Source organism: Protopterus annectens, chromosome 5.part0, assembly GCF_019279795.1.
Source record: "Protopterus annectens isolate FY-2018-M chromosome 5.part0, PAN1.0, whole genome shotgun sequence".
Taxonomy (NCBI): Eukaryota; Metazoa; Chordata; order Ceratodontiformes; family Protopteridae; genus Protopterus; species Protopterus annectens.
Window position 1 is genome coordinate 1817874731 of NC_056735.1, and position 22375 is coordinate 1817897105.

General features: G+C 35.1%; 1 protein-coding gene across 44 annotated transcripts in view; it reads left to right on the forward strand.

The window, feature by feature from the left end:
* The first annotated feature begins 773 nt into the window (after window positions 1–773).
* The window catches only part of LOC122801915 (ABI family member 3 binding protein), a 3486228-nt gene continuing 3464626 nt past the window's right edge, over window positions 774–22375 (forward strand). For all 44 annotated transcript variants that reach the window (XM_044071601.1, XM_044071602.1, XM_044071604.1 and 41 more), the window contains exon 1: window positions 774–935. In XM_044071601.1, coding sequence (XP_043927536.1) covers window positions 857–935 — 79 coding nt within the window. In that variant the 5' untranslated portion in view covers window positions 774–856. The remainder of the gene's footprint in view (window positions 936–22375) is intronic.

Consider the following 22375-nt stretch of genomic DNA (forward strand, 5'->3'; position numbering starts at 1 on the left):
TAACAAGTATTTTATTTTCACTATTCTTACCTATTTTTTCATTTGCACAGACTAGAACACCCTTTGACTGAGACATCATACAAGAAGAAAAGTGTGTGATTTCAGCCTTTTAAAATAATGTAGGATTCATTTTAAAAGGATGTCAGAAATGGCTGCAAAGGTTCTCAACAATTTATTGCAGAAGTTTAATCAAATAGTACATTCTATATATTCCTAGACATTCTTTTTCTGTCAATAGAATGTTTCATTTGTGAAATGTGAATATCTAGTCCTGTTTAGTGCCTTATTTCTAGAAACAACTATGTTTCATGACACATTTAAAACTCTTTTCAAAAAGCTGGAATTAACTGTGACATATATTCCAAAGTTTTAAGATATAAAACATAAATTCATGTATTGAAATGAATGATTTAATTATGCATTAGTACTACTGAATCCAAGAAACTTAGTAATTACAGCAGGAATAAAACCAGACATTAATAACTGAATACAACATGGGCATTTGAAAATACCTTTTCCTTGTGTTATAGCAGGTGTTATGACCAATCTGTACAAAGTCTAATTCAAGTTGTATGGTATTAAAAATCTATCCTGAGTCAGCCAGTAATGTAACTTTCTTTCCCCTGCTGGGGTGTGGATTTAAGAGACTTACCAGAAGGCAACAATAGGGAGGCGAGTCAGAGAAACCCTCATTATTGACATATGATTAAAACAATATTAGTTGTGTGTGATGTCACTGTGCCTCCTCCCCCTCAGCTAAGGACATATCAAATGTGCTGCTTTTTCACAGAAAGAGAAGCTCACTGAACTGAAACAACCTGGGTCTGTCCATGAGAATCCCACTGTAGGAGACAACATGAATCCAAGGCTAGTCTTCCTTCTCTTTTGTGGAGTTATAATTCCAGAACTGGGGAACACACAGTTATTTCTGAGAGGCAAGTAACATATATTGTACTTTAAATGCTGTCTTTCAAAAGTGAAAACACATGAGTGCTGCAAGCTCATTCAGTAACTCAGATGTATGGAAACAAAAACAAAATTCTTGAGGTTTAGTTCATGGAAATCAGGATACAATGATACCTGAATACAGAGTAAATATTAAACAGAATACTCTGAGAAGAAGTAAAACAAACTGCTGCAGAAATACTCAATGGTCTTAAAATGAAAAATAGCATTTTGATTGTCAGAGCTGCAATTGTATCTATCTTCATTTGCATTTAAAATATATGCACACATGCTATTTAAATGCACGGTAAAAACATGAGTAAAGTGTCATATTAGCCTTTCTTTCTGCAATCTGATACATTTTAAAATGTACTGGCATGAGTATCGGTGTGTGCAATAACAAATGAGCATGAATCTATGTTTATTTTCTTTGAATTTTGCTTGTTGGCCATTTGAATTCTAGTGGGAGTTTTCCGTTTAGTGAAAGTTTGTCATTCTGCAAATTTGTAGCATTGCTTCATAGATAATAGTGTGCAAGCATGTAAGCACAATAAAGTTTATGAAGTCACAGCTGCATAGATACAGTTAGGCAGGCATTAAATGCATTCCATTACTAGCATGCAAAACTTTTACAATTTTCAGTCTCTCAAAAAAGCTGCATGGGAAACTGTAAACCAGTAATGAGAAAACAATGTCCAGTTTTTCTAAATTGTTCAAAGAAGTAAACTAACATTTTCAGCCCAAAGGAAAGAATTATACTTACATGGAAATATACTGTTGACAGACTTTTATTGTTGCTGATTTCAAATATCTCTGAAAACTGTAAATTTGCTGGAAGCTTGATATTACTGCTTACAACTGATATACAATGAGTAACAAGATGCACATTCGAGACACTAGAAATACAAACAAAATATGCCAATTTCGTAACAGAACAACAATCCAGGCTTACTTAGAGGCAGTTAGAAACAGGTAAAAGAAAAGTGAAACTTGTGGCTGTCCCAGCATTTACCAGTGGGTGCCACTCTCAGCCAATACTAAGTTGCATGATCAATAAATAATGTGAAACTGTACTAAAACATTTGCAAGCAGCCAAAAAGTATTGTCACTAATCTTTTATATTTTATGCAAAATGTTCAGCATAAGTTACCCAATGTACTTTGTTTTCAAGTTTAATAACTCAGTAAATACTGTTCAGATATATTATAAAATATCCCATAACATTTCTTTAAATTTTATTTTTCATGGTGCATCATTGTTTTTCCAGTAACAATTAAACAAGCAGACTTTGATGCAGAAGAAAGATATCAGGTTCTAGTGCAAAATTTACACAATTTGTGGATGCATCTAGCTAGATTAGAGTAAAATGTTTTCCCACTTTCAGTTTGCAGGTTGATTTCTTTACATGTCATGCACTTGCAAGTATTGTAAGACTAAACGAGAAGCAATATTGCATTGAATACAAAATCATCAGATGAAGCAATTTATATCTTGTCACTTGACAGGTTTTTGTGCTGTTCCTTTGCTATACTTCTTTGTGCTACAAGTGCAAATAATATCTAAGGTAACTTAAAGAACAAGTCACCTCTGACAGACTACATTACCAATAATTCAACAAGATTAGTTAGAAATACACTTTACCTACCTCCACATAAAAAATAAAATTAAAAAATCAAGAGGCACTTTTGTTGGCAACAACTTCTGCAAAAGGTCTGGAATGCTTTATTGCATAAAAGTGCTGGCATTGCTTCAGAGCACCACAGGCTTTATGTAATTTACTGTGAAAAATCACTAGTGACCTATTCATACAAATTGACAATAAAATTACAGTTTTCCTCACAAAATAAACTGTTCATACAATAAACAGGAAAACCGTGTGGGTCTAAAAGTAAAATTAGCAGGGTGACATATTGTCTACTTTGGAGGGAAGGACTTTGCAACTGCTCAAGTCATACATATGTTTTTCATTTATTTCCCCTTCATTATGATGGGAATAAGGCCAGACATTAACCAACTGTAAACTCCTGGCAGTGATTTTTTTTTCACTCTGCAATAAGAAAACTCAGTCCCTTGACAAATTTTGATGTAATAGTTCTTGCTTTAAGGAACAAGTTTAAAAAGTATGCATACGCTAAATTCATCTAATACTGTTCAAAACATATATTCTTTCTCAGTATAACACACCCAGGATGATTTTAAATGTAAACATTCTTATTTTGCTTAATTTTTTACTTATTTATTTCTGTATGTATGTATATATATATATATATATATATATATATATATATATATATATATATATATATATATATATATTTGCTGTTATTTGTAAGCAGTGTATTAATGCCATTAATGTTTCAGTGGTATTACATCTGCCTAATAATATGCTAAAAAAATAATTTTGATCTCCTGGTGGTGTGCTACGTAGGAACAGGACAGGGAATCTCTATGGCTTAGAAAACTCTAAACTTAATAAACTTTATCTTACTAAATTGACATGCGGTCCAGTCCACTGTCTGACTTCTCATAACCCAAAATTATTTTGACTAGTTATATGCAATGTGAGTGGTGTGTGTGTGTGTGTGTGTGTGTGTGTGTGTGTGTGTGTGTGTGTGTGTGTGTGTGCATTCACACAGTACTGCAGTAGACTAGTTTTGACTTGCAAACTTTTTGCATAGATTGTAGAATGAATTTATATTCAGTATGATACTATTTAAATAGAATCATATGGCATACAATAACAGAATAATTTTAGTGTCACAGTTTAGATTTCTTTATTTATTGAGGAAGTAAAGAAGTGACATATAATGACATAGCTTTATGTTCACACATTAAAATATGTATAATTAAAACATGCATTATTCATTCTGTTCACTGTACAGCATATCAAGGGACAGGGATTAACTTTTCAGAATGTGTACTACAGTTTGAGAAGTAAGAATGATAGAAATGCCTTTTATTATGCAATGTTCTCATATCTGTACAGAAATATGAAGACACTGCTATATATTGTGGCAGAAACTTTAACTATGAGGAAATCTAAACTACTGACAGCAAACATTAAACAATATGGTATATATGAGTGCTTATGTATGTTTATTTGTGTGTGTGTGTGTGTGTGTGTGTGTGTGTGTGTGTGTGTGTGTGTGTGTGTGTGTGTGTGTGTGTGTGTGTGTGCGCGCGCACACAAACAGAAGGACACCTGTTTGGTTGCATACATTCTTTCCATCTGAAATAAATTTGGAAGACGGGCTCTAGTACAAGTCAGAGAACTATAATTTTCATGACTAGAAGCAAAGGAAATAAACAAGCTACACAAGGCTAGTATTATAGATTTATAATTATAAACACATATCAAAATGATTGTACTACCTTGAAAATACAAAATAAAACCATAAAAATAAAAAATAAGACTGCAGAGGTAGAAATGTCACATCAACAGTGCCATGAGTATGTTGTATTCATGTTAAGGATTATTAATCTCACAACTTATTACTGATAAATATCATGAAGACAAGTAAATGGTGATCCATTTTCAGTTTTAAAAAGACCCATAATCATCAGTTTCAATGGATTTACAGAAACACTGGTTTAACAACTTCACCATATTATAGTCACTAAGCTTAAAATTTCCCTCCTGAGAATTTTATCAAGAATCTGACCAAGTTAGCAAACCACAATATCAATTATTTATCCAGCAATGCTGTGCATATACCATCAGAACTGCAAATAAACAAACAACCACAAATGAAAAGGAAATTTGACCATTATCAGTTTATGATAAAAATATTTCTTAAACAGTCAAATTTTAAGTTGGTTTCAGAGCATGGATATTAGCAAGCTAAATGTAAAGCAGAGATGCATCATACTGCTTTAAACATGTTCGTATTTGTAATTATCTATGTTATATCTTGTTGTGTTGTAGTTTATTGCATTTTATATTCATTCTGATATTTGCTGTATTTGCATCTGTTCTCATAAATCATACCTGAATGCCAGATTACTTTATTATGCTCCTTTAGATCCCGGGGCATGTCTGAAAAAAGGCTTTCTGGTCAGTCCAGCTATGTGATCTACAAACTGATAAATAGAAAATAAGTGTGGAGGTAAACTCTCTTAACCCTGGATCCTCACTAGTTAGGTTTGGACAAAGGGTGGACCTGCCTCTTTCACCTTATTAATTTCTGAACCTGGTCAAGGCATTTGGCACTACTCTTCATGCAGGCATTACTGACAGATTTATAAATCAGATTATACATCCTTATGCTGTGCAGTGAATAGTTAAATGGTTGCCTAACATAACTCATGTGGTTAGAATAGCAGGTGTCACTTCTAAATTCAAACAATGTTAAAACGTTTCCAGTGGTGTCCTACAGGGATCAGCGATGGGTCCCTCCCACTTGCCATCTGTTTCTCAGGCTTTCAGGCCCACACTCCTGTCCTATGGTTATCTAAGTTTGCAGATGACTCTAAACTGGATGCTGACTCATAACTGCTCCAACATGAATTAGATCATGTTAACAACTGGTGCAAGGATAATGGCCTCTAATTAAATATGACAAAATGCAGCATAGCTCATTTTATTGAACAAAACAAAAAAAATCACATATCATATAAATGACACACCCATCCTGTCTAACAGTGTCATAAGTAATACTGACATGCTTGCGAATAATTCCTTATCATTTGACCATCATGTCTCTACAGTAGTTTAGAAAGCCTTCTATCTAGATTATTTAATTTCCAAAGGCATCTCCACCAGATCCAAAAAAAGTCTTAATTCCTCTTTACTCATATGTCATCAAGGGTCTACCTGAAAACATTGAAAGCCTAAAATATCAAAGAACAAATCATCAAGATGAAAACATCAATGCTTCACTTCAGACAATGACTAGATTGTGGAATCCATTCCCACGCAAAGTAACCTGTTGGCCAACAAGGTGGACTTTGCCCTTTCCCAACTGTAGTGTGATCTCAGAGTTGGTATATTTAGTTGGGGGGACGGTACAGTTTAATTTTTGTTAGTTGTGGGATGAGTGGTTACTTCCCTGGGAATGGATTTGATGATCTGGTCATTCACTGAAGTGAGGTTTTGATGCTTTTGCCTCAATGATTTGGTCTTCAATATTGTGGGCTTTCAATGTTTTGAAGTAGACCTGCCATCAGACCCATTATTGAATATAATGCAATTTGTGGCATTTGTTTGTCTAACCATATCACTCCCCTTGAACAATGTCAGAGATTCATAACTAAAAAGATCAGTGGCCTCAGAAATGTTAGTTACCAGGACAGACTGGCAGCCCTGTCACATTACTCACATTACTCATTCTCTCATAGACTCTTCGGTGGATATCTGTGTCTACCGTTTCAAGCCATAAAATCCTCTTTGACCTTTTATGATTCTTTCACAGAACAAACTGTACCTCAAGTTCCAGGTTAAGTGAACTAAAACACCATCAACAGATCAATAAGACAGACTGGCATGATAGATTCATATCCCAAATGTATTCTTCATCTCCGAAACAAACTTCCACTATATGTCAAACTGAGTAGCTCCCTTAGAACATTCAAAGTAATCCTAGCATACCTCTCAACCTCTTAGAGCAAGAAATCTGGGCAAAGCCACAAGTAATGGGGGGACAAAGGACCAAAAATAGGGACGCTTTTTAAGTATTGCTGTCAAAAACTTAGAAAGTTGATAAAATAACTGATTTTGACTTAGCATGAATTTTTCTGAAGGATATAAAGTCTGAAACTCAAATGGCTACTATTATTTTCTGACTTCAGTCCTCAATGGTTTACTAGTGATTTGACAGAAAGCCATAATTTTATGAGAAACTGACCAAAAATATGAGGCAAAAATCTGGACATTCTGTGAAAATCTGTACAGTTGAAAATATGAATCATAGGTGTTTGAAATGGCAGTCTTACACCCCCACACACACACACACACACACACACACACACACACACACACACACACACACAATCTATCTTGTCTTGCCCTCCTTGAGGTTGGAGGAAACTTGTGTTTTTTTTTGGCTATGTTTTAATGGTCTTCAGACTGATTGCCTAGTACTTACCTATGAGCGTATAAATCTATAAACACAAGCCCATGAATGACAAGGGCATGTTGTTCACAATCATTAATACACATGATAGGTGCCTAACTTTATTAAATATAAGTTGGCAAAAAGGTTGGAGTTTTAATTCATCATTAAATATTTATTAAACTTTCTAACAGTTTGGGATGCTGTCACATATAATGTGAGTTTTGTTTTTTTATTTGTTTTCTATTAAAATGTATTATGAGTGTGCATTTCCATATGTACCTAATTAGTTTTCATCCTGTAACCTGGAACTTTAAACTGTTACAGAGAGAGAGAAGATTATTCATAGAGATTATAATAAAAAAAAGAGATTCCAGTCATGGAAAAAAACTCATATTTATTGATCCTTTGTTATTTAAAGAAAAGTATGTACCATTCACAGTAGATTCCTAACATCATGACCCACTGGAAAGACAAGCAAATGAACAATGATAATAATCTAAGTCATTCAAAAATTAACATGATATTCTGTAATTTCAACAAGCAAATTCTTGAAAGAGAAACCACAATTAGAAAGCATGCTGTCTATTACTATGACTTTGAGTTTCCATCCACTCTTTCTAATATTTGGTTTATCCAGTCAAGAGTTTCAGGAGATTAGAACCTATACTAACAAGTCAGTGTAAGGAGCCCTCCGGTCCATTAAAGGATGCGTGCTCATGTAAATGCAGATATGATATGGAGTAACAGTGGATTACTGTCAGTTCATTTATGTACATGTATTATGAAACCAGAACCCCCATGAATGGTCATTGTACAATGCAGAAAGACATAGAAACTCAAATATTCACCCTTAATTAATATATATATATATATATATATATATATATATATATATGCTTGTTTATTTTCACTATTGTAAAGTATTTTTGCTAGTAATACTTATGAACCAGTTTTTTCTCTGTAACACCTACTTTTGTATAATATTTCTTATTTGAATGTATAACAACACTTGATTTTACTAACCCATTTTTATTGTGGAGCTTTTCTCCCCGGGCCTCTACTGAAAATGGACATATATCCAGCTAGACTAGCCCGGTCAACAAATGTAAAATAAAATAAATAATAAAAATAAATAAACTGTACCTTCTGACCAACTTTTGTGAAATAATAACACTGAATGTTGGACATAAGTCTCATCAATGCCTGTAGTAAAGATTTATATCTTTCTATGTTACGACTGATAGCACTTCAGAATTATAACTCAGTATTGATGTTTTTACTAAATATATTGCTGGACTATATTTGAAAGAGTAGCTTGAAGTATATGCCAAAATAAAAAATGGTGTATGGTTTCCTTTTCAACTTAAATTAATAATCTTACCAAAAAAACTGCAAAGAAAATTACAGAAGAGGAAAGTAGAAAAATGTTAAGAAACCTGAGAGTAAATATAAGTGGAATTTCATATTCAAATTGCATTATCTATTTATATTAATAAGATAAGAGTAAACATAAAGGTTTATTAAAAAAAGTTTGCATTCCTCTCTCGCTCTCTCTCTCTCTCTATATATCTATAGATAGATATAGATATAGATATTCTTACTCACTACAATATCTCAGCAATAAGCTTACATAATATATAAGAAAATAACTGCTATAGGACACCTCTCAACCTCTCAGTGGAAGAAATCTGGACAAATCTAGAAAAATTGGGGAGACAAAGGCCAAAAAATATGGACAGAATTTAAATATTGATCCTATAAACTTAGAAAGTTGATTGAATAACAGAGTTTGCATAATTATGCATTTTCTGGAGGGTATAAAGTCTTTCAAATGTCTGTCATTATTTAGTGTTATTTAATGACTTGAGTTGTCAATGACTTTGTAGAAAACCACAAATTTTATGAGGAATAGACAAAAATATGAGGCAAAAATCTTTACATTCTGTGAAAATCATTACAGTTGAGAGGCATGAGTGGTGCCTCTTGTATGTCTGAGGAATGGATTTGTGAATGACTATGATTTGTTTTATCTAAGCCTGACATTTACAAGCACATAGTTTTCTTTAATAAAAGAAAAGTCTGTTTTGGAATGTGGAAATTGCTGCAGTTACTGAATTATTTTGTCTTACCTGAAGTAAAGGAATCCGGGAGGTAAATACCTTCAAACTCTAGATTATCCTCTGCAAAGGGATGCAAGGAGTGTGACATCCTAATAGACTGCAGATTTTCATGTGAATTTTTAGGTCTTTGATATTGTTGGTGTTGGCAGGTTTTGGGATTACAGAGTTTTATTTTCACTTTTATGGGAGTCAAACCTCCAGTGCTCATTCTTGTGATAGAGCAAGCACATGCATAACAACGGAGTTTAATTATCTCATCACCAAGCAATGCCAGTTTGGAAAAGATTGACTGAAACTACTAAAATGCTTTGCATTTGTGTCAAACACTTCCTGTCATTATTTACTCCAGGGAGCTCTCTCAAGAGAGATGTTATTATAGCAAATGTAGGAATCCAATTGCACAATACTCTCTTTTGTTGTGGCGACTCTATGGCTCCACACAAAAACACATTGACATTTTCCAGCAATAGAATGTATTTCAGTTTAACCTGCCTTAACACATATCTTTGTCTCTGATTAACTCTAAACACGAGCCAAAAGTAGATTGAGAAATCAAAACAAATGTAAGTCAAACTAGCTAATAAATCAATTAAAATCTTGCAGATAAAAGACATTCTACACTATAAGATCTCCAAAAGTACAAAAGTGTTGTAGAGTAAGTTCACAAGACTTATCAAGTCTTTTAGCATTTTAAAGAATGTGGAAATAAAATTGTCAGCTGCAAACTAAAATGAAACACAGTTTGTCTGTCACACTGAACTTCTTTACAATTTTTATGCAATCAATGCAATTAATCTTTATTTTTTGAATTTGTAAGAGAGATTAATGTGCTATTGGAATGTTGATGTCAATATTACATTTCTGAGTCAACATGCTGCTATCACATATACCTAAAACATTATTCATTGTCAGCAAAACTGGTTAAATTTCAACATTTCAAAGTCAAATATTGCATTTCATGCAGAAGAGTAACCTATAACTCTCATTTGGAGTCCTGACTTCATAACACTCAAATGTTATGTTTCAGTCTATGAGATAAGCACTGCAACATTCATAGAACCATATGATCAACTGCACTTTAGCCATCCTTCCTATAACAGACTTCAATTGCTTGGCACAGCCACTCTGTGTGTAATGCTAAATCCATTTTATACCCTAACATTGCCCAGTTCACACTGCATTAACTGTACATCACTTATCTGTATGACACCTTATTCTGTCTTAAATTGTTTTTTTCCATTCCAACACAGTGAGTATGCCAAATAGGTCAAAGAAGATTAGCTTTACAAAAGAAAGGAACAAAATGAAATATTACCATTTTTTATCAGGAGAAGTCCTATCACGATATTTAAATGGTACAACAATATCAGTAGATGGCAAAAGCTCAGCACAGTAAACTGGATCTGCAAATTTAACAAAGGTCAATCATTTAAAAAGAATGATAAGAGAAATAGAGTTCAACCAGCAGAGAGGCAAGCGTTTATAAACAAATTTACTTTGGAATTAAGATAAAGTGAAAGATCCTATTGATACAACATCGGTACATGGAATGATACTCTTCTCAGATATAATGTGTTTTATTTTGACATGTGTACATATTCTTTTATATTTTTTTAAAGAAGGTAATGTGTTTAACAAAGCAGGGAGTACTATGGTTCACACAAGAAACTTAAATGATGGAAACTGATTTTAAGACATGGTCTATATTTACATTAACGGAGATAAAACTGTATAAGATATGAAAGAGGTAAAATGATGACATTCTTCACATGGATATATATGAATGAAAGGTGGTGATTTATTGCAACTTTAGTGTTTTGTTATAAATTACACATTTTTGTAGTGATTATTGTAATTACTGAAGAAGATGCGATCTGGTAATAAAGAGAAGATACTTTTTCAGTAATACAGTTAGAATAGGAGGGAAGGACATTATACAAATTATTGGAAATATGACTAGAGTTTTGATTATGAGAATGATATGGTACAAAAATTTTGATGATTTACAGTTGATCAGAGGGACTGAGTCAAAGGAGCAGAGGAACAAGGCAATGTAACATATATGAACATTCATGCTGTACTGAAAACATTGCTGCACACTTACTGACACCTTACTACAATCCTGCTTCTGTTGTTGTAATTATTTAGTTTAGTTCGTATTCTATACTAATTATCTTTGTGGATAAATGTTTTATTGCCTATTTTCCTTACATTTAGAATGCTTTATGGACTAGACTGCATAGATCTATACAACCTTCTAGGATGAGCTCAACAGAGCTCTTATCAAATGATGAGATGAAACAACATATGGAAACCTCCCTATTTCAATGGCCAATTAAATATATTGGAATTATTTATTGTACAGCATTCTCTAATTTATCTAGAAGAACCTTGGTGAACTACAAAGTAAAAGCTCATATACAATATTGCCATTTATTTAATAAACTGTAATATCACCTTATCTTTATAAATGGATGCTGATACTGTTCTCATACCCCATTGGCAACTGCATATCATGCCGCCTAACATCTGGCACCTGACCTGGATAATTTCATCTCATTCGTATAGCCCTAGTTATCTACAATAAGCATTTGCTAACATTTACATTTATACCATTATATTTGTAATTAATATGTTCTCATACATTTAAAACACCAATCAGTGTTTTCTCTTCCTTCCTCAAAACTAAACATCAGCTCACATCCACTCTATATTACTTAGACAGCAGGATGGCAAAATGCTTACTATGTATTGCCTACCATTCAGTCTTATCATAGGAATAAAGGCCTCTCAAAAATTATTTTTGATAAGTGGAACCATCTCTCTTCAGGTTTCAAATATATCACTAGTCACAAAAAGTTCAGGAAAAGAACTACATAAACATGTAGACTCTACACAGAAATGCACATGCTTTAAAGACAGAGACTAAGCACATCTAACCTCTGCAAATACATTTTTACAATGTTACCTGCAGCCATGCCACTCTCTGTCTCTTTAGTGTAAATCACATTGTGGGTATGTAAATAGTCACTTTCATAATTATATCTATAGACACTTCCTGTTTGTTTTTTTGCAGTCTAAGACAATGATTGCTAAATATGCTACATAATTTTCTAAACAGCATTCTCTCTACCATCTTGTTACAGATACATAAGTGTTCTTTATAATGGGGAAGACAGGTATCTACACTTAAGCTATAAATACAAAACAATGACCTTTTGTTTGTTATTCACTTATTTAAAGCATGTTTCCCACATCAGTGGGATTGTTAAGGGTATTATTTGATGTACTTGTTTTATAATTTACAAATTTTTCACCAAAGACATTTGCTCACTATGATATATGATATAGTCACATTATAACATTTTGGATTATTACACTTGGGTCATGGCTGAAAAGTGTCCCAACAGCCTACCAAGCCAGTTACCCATACCCATTAACTAAGGGTGGACAAAAGAGGTGGTTACCCCAGGTGCAATTTGCTCAGGGGCATGACTGGCAGTGGTCAGTGGTGTATGAGTGTAGTACCAGCATTCAGTTAAGAAGCCAGAGTAATATTGTGGCTACTTAAATGAATCCCAGTATTGAATTTGCACTGAAATTAAATTTAATATGTTAGCATGTTAACAAGCCAGAAGCTTGCTACATTTACTGTTCAGAATGGCATGTGCCTTTGTTGTTTTATTTATTTATTTATTTATTTATTTATTTATTTTTTTTTTTTTTTTTTGGTCCATGGCTTTGCATTTGAGTGGAGTACTAGATAACCCAGCTAGGGCTCTATGGCTAACTAGAAGTTGAGGGGACCACTAGGTAGCCTAGCTAAGGCTCAGCAGTTAACAAAGTCTTAAGTAAAAAGAAATAAACTATGGTAGTTTTCAACTGGTTAATGTTCATGTTACAGGATTATGACACAGATAATTAATACCATACTTCTTTCCCAAAAAAATCTACTCAGCATCTGTCCTGGATTCCTCAGAAAGGGAAAAATCCATTAACATTGCAATTATTTTATACATACTTGTTGAGCACTTAAAGTCTATAATTTCTGAGCATTTTAGCTGGCCCTTAGTATTACATCTTTGTCTCTCTACATACAGTTCCTATCACAGCAACTAGCTCACTTATTTATCAAATAAACCCAAGTTCCTTGATGGGCACATAGGTTACTGTGATAGACAGACATCACCCAATGAAGTAAACACACAAATGCTGTGGGTGACTATGGCCACATCATCCCTGTCTGCAGATGGAGGCTTACGGGGCTACATAACAGGACCAAGAAAAGCTCATTTGTCTTGGGGTTGGAGAAAAGGAACATGGATAGTGAAAAACCACTGGGAGTCATACCCAAAGAAGAAAGAGTTCCAAACAGAACTGGGTTATTGGTAAGGGTAGAGATGAGGTTGTTGCATTTGGGTAGACCATATATTAGAACCTGTATATCAGTGTTAATGTGGAACAGATGGCAGCACATCCACTTCTGATCAGAAAGAGATTGAGGTCTAATCTTAGATCAGGATGGAGGATTTACGTGACTAATCCTGGTATCTGTATTCAGTATGGAGAGGTGCTGCTTTACTGGTGCAATGTATTATGGTGTGCATCACATGAATGAAATGTTAAAGGTTGTCTTATAACTCGTGTTACTGATACTGCTTCCTAAGTGGACAAGTATATATAAATCACTTGACAGTATTCCCAAAAATAGATGGGGATTCTAGTGTTTCTTTTCATAAACTGGTACATATACTTTCCAGGCTACATATTTAGATAAAGGTATGCATACTGGCTGCTCCAGTGTGTTCTTGACTTCAGCATTTAGTGTTTAAAATGCTTTGAGAGAAGATGATTAGAATCTGAATAAAAATGTCTTCATACAATTATTTTTCTTAGCAACCACTGTGTTCAAGTTTACAGTCATGTATGAACAGTTTTGTCTATCTATTACTGACCAAGGGATGTGCATCCTTTTCAATGGGTGTGGCAAATGGCGAGGAACCACATGATAGTTAAAGTTGTAGTCCCCTATGTACATCCATTAGTGGAAGATCAGTAAGGAATTTCTCACTCCAGCTTATGATATGTACTTTGTAAGCATGCTTGTGTCTACAGCATGCATTTTCTTTCAGTCTTGTGAAGGAGGTAGTGTCGCTGAAGACAAAATAGTGGGTGTGATGCATCTGATGCTGCCCTCCGACTCTGCCATTTCTCCAAAGGGATTGCACATATTGGAAACTTTGTAGTCACGTACACTTAAGAATAGCCACATGTATGATTCATAAATGTTGGGCAACTACTACTAGTATAGATGTCCTGATCATAAGCATGTCATCAAAAAATAGAAAAAAACATAAAATATCTACTATTTAAGACTTCAGTTTTCTATTTTTTTTTATGTTGACAGATACAGCATGTAACATATTAGTAATTGAGCAAACCATATCAATATCAAAAGAACATAACTAAGAATGAGATAAAATACTATGGGTAATGTTCTTAGGATACACACAGTGTGTGGGATTAGTACTTCAAAAGAAAAATCTAGCAAGGGATGGACTTTCCATTGTGATTCCTTAATGCTTTTGCATTAGAGACAACATGGGATATATGCAAACGACCATTTAAAGACATTAGATGTTCTAGCTATATGGCGATTATGAATGTCCATGACATTTTTCTTTTTAAGTCTATCTATAGACAAATTCAGGCCAATAAAGCAAAGCTCCTCTAGCTGTGAACAAGAAAATTTCAGCCTTCTTTTGACAACATCAGCACAACATAACCAGAATGTTCATCTAACCTTTAGCAACACAGGATTGCCGTACCCAGCTGATATCCATAACCATTAGGGTATCTGCAAAATATCCCAACCAATAAACTAAAACAATGTGTAAAAATGTCACACAGAAAAAACAGTAAGTAAAAACCAAAATAAAAATCTACCAAGGGACATTCACCCCAACCCCGGCCCACTTACCTCTTGTCCCAACACCACTCTCAAAAACTCTTCCCCCACTTCTCCATCCTGTCACCCACCCAGTTCTCCACCCTCTCGCCCACCACACTCCCCACACCCTACTAGCTCTGCCATCTCTCATCCCAAACACCTAGCTAACTACTCCCTAAATATTCAAAGCCTTGCAAAGGCTACTGATTTTCACGCCTGGATTGCCCATACCTCCCCCAATATCTTAACCCTATCAGAGACCTGGCTAAAACCCCATATCAGTAACAAAGAAATATTACCACCTGGTTACAATATCTACCGTAATGACAGACTCCCAAAGAAAGATGGCGGAGTTGCCATTCTCTATTCTAATAATCCTAACCTCTCACCTATAACCATCCCTATTCCCAACTTCCACCCAGCTGAACTACTTATTCTCAACTGCCACCTAAATTCCCATAAAAGATTTGCCATTGCCTCCAGCTATGTTCCCCCAGGAAATAATATTCCCACCCTCAAGCTTATTCTGTCCTGGCTGTCCAAAACATAAAAATATGAAAAAGTCAGCCTCAGAGATGTCAATATTGACTGGTTAAAGCTTTTATCAGACTCCCCAAAACTTTGCATTAACTTACACGGTTTCCTGCAACTTATTATACCCCCCCCCCACATGCATGCACAAAATCTCATCTACTAATTCTATACTTCATTGGATTCTTACAAACACAACATACCTCTACCACAACCCCTGTACCCAAACTGACAGCCTAAGTGATCATCTTCCCACCTACATCCAAAATATACTCTCCAGTCACCCAAATCTTACTCCTATCACAACTGTCGCAAACTTACTAAATTTAATGCCAACCCATTTAACTCCACTCTGGCTAGCATAAACTGATCCTTCCTCCAGCAACTCAATGACACTGTTCTTGCTTTTAATAAAATGTTTCTAGACATTCTCAACTCACTAGCTCCTACTCAGAAAATCAGAACTAAAGCCAACTATGCCCCCTGGCTCTCCAAAGAAACCTGAGCTCTAATGCACAAAAGAGATAGTGCTTGGAAATCCTGGGCTAAAACCAAAACTCCTGCCCTACTCCAAAACTATAAAGAGCTATGTAACCTAACCAAGAAACTAGGCAATAAGGATAAAAAATCCTTCTACAACTCACCCCAATTTGACCGAATATCTAACCCACAAAAAGTCTGGGCCACCTTAAACAAGATCCTCCACCCCAGCATCCCATCCACCCCCCCCCCCCATTCCCTAGCAATACCCCACTAGAAACTGCTACCCTCCTCAATAATTACTTCATTGATACCATCCAAAAACTAACAAAAACAAACCTTAACTCTAACTCTTCTCCAACCTCCCCTACTCCAACAAACAACACCCTCTTCTCCCTGAGACCCATCCCCACAGCCTATATTAAATCACTCCTGCTTAAGCTCAAACCTTGTTGTCCCTCTGCAGATCACCTATCACCTGTCTTTCTCAACCTTGCTGTGGAATCCATTGCCTACCCTGTATGCCTGCTCATAAATAAATCCATTTAAGAAGCCACCATCCCTGACATTTAGAAAGCCTTTTACACCATCCCACTGCATAAAGGCGGTAATTCTACTGACCCATCAAACTACAGACTCATAGCCATACTTTCCCCTCTATCAAAAATACTTCAAATGTGCATCCATACTCAACTACTTAATTTTCTCCTTCAGGAAAACCTACTGACTCATGTCCAGCATGGTTTCCGACCAAACCACAGTACTTCTACTGCACTGTTGGCTTTTACCCACACAGTTGCTGAGGCAAGAGACAACGACAAACTTGTATCCTCTTTTTTTCTTGACCTCTCCAAAGCTTTTGACACTGTTTCCCACCACTTACTCCTCTCTAAACTCAATGATCTTATTCTCTCCTCTACTTCTCTTACCTGGTTTACCAGCTCTCTTTCCAACAGGCAGCAGTCTGTCAGATGGCTAACTTCCTGCTCCTCCTTTCTACCCATAAAATCTTGTGTCCCACAAGGATCCATCCTCTAGGCCCCTTCTGTTTAATATATTCATAAATTACCTCCATACTTCCTGTAAACAGTCCACCCTCACTCAGTATGCCGACGCTTCTACACTTATTTCCATATCTGACAACTTATCTGACCTTCACACACACACACACACACACACACACACACACACACACACACAAAACTCCTTCCTATCTATTGAAACATAACTCACCAAAAATCAGCTCATCTTAAATCTAAAAAATAACTAAACTCTTACTATTCTTTCCTCAACTTCTCTCACCACAAATCCTCCTTTGTCATCAGATCTCTGGACAAGACCACTATCCTAGCCGATCCCCACACAAACCTCCTAGGCACAATTATTGATGATGAACTTAAATTTAATCTCCATATTCAGCAAAATATAAACAAAACACCAAAAACTAGGTATACTTTACCGAAATAAGAAATTTCTTAACTCAGAAGCTAGACTCTCCATAGCTCAGTCAATCCTCCTTCCCTCCCTTCTTTATGTAGCCCCTATTCTCACTTCCATTCACTCCACACATATTTCCAAACTCCAACAAACTTACCATAAAGTAGCCAGATCTGCCACTAACTCTCCACACAACTCACATCACTGCCTAGCACTCAACTCTTTTAAATGGCTAGAATTTCCCCAACTACTCCAATTGTCTCAGTTTTAAATCATACACTATGTACTTTACAAACCTACTTCCTGCCTCTCTCTCTCTCTCTCCTCCCTGGTATCCTATTATACCCCAAATCATACTCTCCATACATCAAATCAATAACTCCTTGACATTTAGAAACCAAACAAATATTTTGAAAAACTACTTTACAAATGCACTGTAGCCCAAGCATGGAACAAGCTTCCTCCACATATAAGAACCATCTCCCACCCTAAGCACTTCAAAAAAGAGCTTAGACTACATTTACTTAGTATAAAGTTGTGCTCCTGTTATGACCCTAACTAACTCATTACTCCTCCTCACCCCCCCCCCCCCCAGCCAGGAATGCAATGACATAATGTATCTCACACCTAACTCTATGCTAACTTTTGTTTTTTGAGGTATATTTCATTTTCTCTTTTACATGTCTGCTACAAGAAAAAATAAATAAATAACACTGTTGGTATTACAACTACCATCATTCTTTGCTTTGTATTCTTATCTTGTTCACATTTTGTTTCTGTACGTCTTAATTATCTGTATTTGCATTATACTCCTTTTTGAATTGTATTGTGATTAATTATTAATTATGTTAAAATTTGTTCTTGTGTCTGTAAAATCTCTGGAGCTTTTCTCCTCGGGTCTCCACTAAAAATGGGCCTCTGGCTCAGTTAGACCAACCCGGTTAACAAATGTTAAATAAAATAAAATAAAATAAAACATCTAGCAAGGCTAGACTTTCCAGTGTGTGATTCCTTAAACCTCTTGTATTAGAGGCAACATGAGCTATATGCAAATGACCCTTTAAATACATCAGGTGTTTCAGCTATATGGCAATTCTGAATGTCCATGACTTTTTTCTTTTTAAGTCATTTTTCTTTTTAAGTCTATTTATGGACACATTCAGGCCAATAAAGCCAAACCCCACTAGCTGTGGATTTGCAAGTGATGTCCTCAAAGGGTCAATTGCATATATCTCATGTTGCCTCTAATACAAGAAGTTTATGGAATTACACAGTGGAAAGTCTAGCATTGCTAGATTTTTCTTTTGTTTTTTACTGATTTGATTTTTCTGTGTGACCTTTTTTACTCATTGTCTAGGGATTACTACTTCAGAAAGTATACATAAGAAGCTAAAATATAGTCCATAAAAACATACTAACAAGGTTGGACCTTGTCGATGCTACAATAATTCTGCCTGTGTGGCACAGAAGTTATGTAAATGACCCTGAGTGACATTTCACAGTTAACTTTGTATGTATTTATTTATTCATAGTTTTGTAAACTAGGTAGTTGTTCTGGACTGAACCCCCTTTTCAAGCTCATTCCAGGCCAAAAGGCCAATAAAATACAGTAATTTACAATAAGCTGAAATGCAAAGAACAAATTACAGCAAAACCACGACAATGGCTCACTGATTATACTATTTATAATAAAATGAACCACTTTAGTAATATGCACTAATCTTAATGCTAACCCTGTCCCTAACCCAAACACTAACCTTACACCTTACCTTAATAAAACCCTTTCTGTAACACTAACACTAAACAAGACAGGCTCGCAGACAAACATGGACACGCACACACTGACAAATACATACACCATTAAATCTATCTCCTTACCTGTATCTTACCCTAAGCTTAAAACATACACTCACACATATATTACATCCATCCCCTTCCCTAACCATTGATATAACCCTAACCTGTAAACATTCATACACACACACACACACACACACACACACACACACACACACACATACCAATCAAAACCCAGTTACATGTTACGATAAAACATACAGAACTGCTTAACCTTCAAACATCCATACAAACTGAACAGCCAGCGCTACAATAAAATAAAATTTACCTGTAACATCATTGCTTACCCCTAAAGCAGCTTGGTTGGCTTGAATTACCCAAGCAACTCACTTACACACAACTACTTCTAATCTACAAATTAATATACAAACCAGAAGAAAGCAAAGCCCTACTAAACTTATTGCATACATACATCCCAGCTAGGCCACTTCAATCTGGAAACAAAATTCTCTTCACTACCTACAAAACACATCTGTCAGCAGGAACATCACTCTATTCCAGCTATATAGCCCACTCCTGGAACTCTATCCCCTCTTCCTTTAAGGGGGGTGGGAGGGAGGCTTAATGGCTAAGGTGTTTGCCTTACAAACACAAGGTGCATGGATTGAGTCTCACAAGGGATAACTGGCTAGGCTTAAAATGGCTCGCAGGGGCAGTTAGCCTAGTACTAAACTATGAAACTAAACTATGAACTATGAACATACTGGCAACCTTTTCAATTTCAAGACCAGCCTAAAAAATATCTATATGACACCTGGAATTGTACCTGCACAACCCTCAAAACACATTAATGACTACCTACTCACTATAGCTATGCCTTTCTCACTTTAAATTTGCTTAGCACCTCCATATCTTACAAGGTAGCAAAAGCCTAACATCAACAGAATCTTTCACATTAATGCTGTCATACCAACGTGTCTTCTACCCCTTCAGCCAGCTCTAATCTCATTCCATTCCTCTACTGAAAATGGACATATATCCAGTTAGACTAGCACGGTCAACAAATGTAAAATGAAAATAAAATAAAATAAATTATTGTCCTTTCTGGTATCCTTCCAAAACATTATCATCTTTCAAATAATCATCTCTCTCTCTCTCTCTCTCCATCGCCTTAGTTTCCCCTGTTTCTCATTAGTCTTAGCCCGCCTCATCTCATTCCATTCCTCTGTCTGTTTTGGTAGTACAATACTCTGCTATTTTTCACATCCATCCATACATTATTAGAAATATAGTCAATATTTTGAATAACTATGTAGTAGTAGTTTGCATGGCATAGGCTATCCATGTCTACAGTGTGTCCTGCTACTAGCGGTATATATTGTATTCTTATAAATGTATTTCAATCTGTTGTGTTTTTATCTGTTGTGAGGATTTTCTCCCCTTTTATATAATTAATTATCAGCTATTGTTAAATGTGTGTTTTTGTGGAGCCTTTTTCCCCAACTAATTGTAAAATGTTTAATCTGTTATGGGGCTTTCTCCCCTTGTTGATAATTAGTCAACTATTCTTTAAATGTTTTTGAATCTATTGTGGATCTTTTCTCCCCAGGCCTCTGCAGAAAATGGGCCATTGGCTCAGTAAGACTTTACCGATTATAAAAGGACAAATAAATAAATAAAAATACATCCAACATAATGAATGTTCAATACAGTGAACAGAATGAACAAAAGCTATAAATATATATATATATATATATATATATATATATATATATATACACACACACACACACACACACACACACACACACACACACACACACACACATATTTTCTTTTGGATATATATATATATATATATATATATATATATATATATATATTTAGATATATATACATACACGAATATAAAGACAGATCTATAGATCTTTGCAGTGTGGTGCAGTGATCTGATGAAACTCAGTTAAGGATGAATGTGCTCATCTGTATATCTCTTAATTTCAATAAAGAACTAAAGTAGCATTTTTTTTTCCAGACAGAGTGTAAGTGCTCAGTTACTTTGAAGTGTTGTCTATAGTCCATGGTTCTTTTTTTTCTTATTGTGAGGATTCTCACACAGCAACTTCATTGTTCCATGAAGTACCCTATGTTTATATACAGACAGACAGATTGATAGACTGATAGACAGATAGAGATCTATGGCTCAGATGGTTATGATGACATACAGCTTTGTATAGTTTGTTGCTAGAATACATATATACAGTTGTGTGCACATATATATATATATATATATATATATATATATATATATATATATACGCGCGCACACACACACACACACACACACACACACACATTTATTTGAGCGCCAAAGATTTGGTAGTGGCATGCATTGTTGATTTTTTGATAATTTTTGTTATTGGTGTGAGTGGTCACATTATATTACAGTCGAATTGCAACAATTTAACTGTAATATACTGCTAGGAGTTATCCTCTTTCTCTATAGTTGTGCATCCTTGGAGTTAGTATATTTTATTTCTGGATTGTGGGTCCATGTAAAAGCAAAGTTTCTGTTTATTTTAGGCAGTCACAAATGCAACACATTTGTCTCATTTGCAATTGCTTTACTTCAATGTTTTTCTACATGAAAGACATTTGACGTATTGCTTCTCAGTATATATATATATATATATATATATATATATATATATATATATATATATATACGGGTCTACTTCACTTGATTGAAAGCTCACTAGACTGAAACTCATTTGAAGTAGCACACTTGACTGAAAGCTCACTTCACTGAAAGCTCACTTTACTGAAACTCATTTCGTTGAAAGGTATATGCCCTTTTCCCCATTGTAGTGCAATCCTGGAATTAGTATATATTGTAAGGTGGGGTACATTGGGGGGTGTAGGGGGTGAAGCCCCCACCTATTTTATACATTTTAAACTATATACATGGATACTTCCAATTATAATGAATAACTCTTTTTAGAACACAATATATACCCAAACTATGTGGGGGGCACACCCCCAATGTGGGGGGTTGTGCCCCC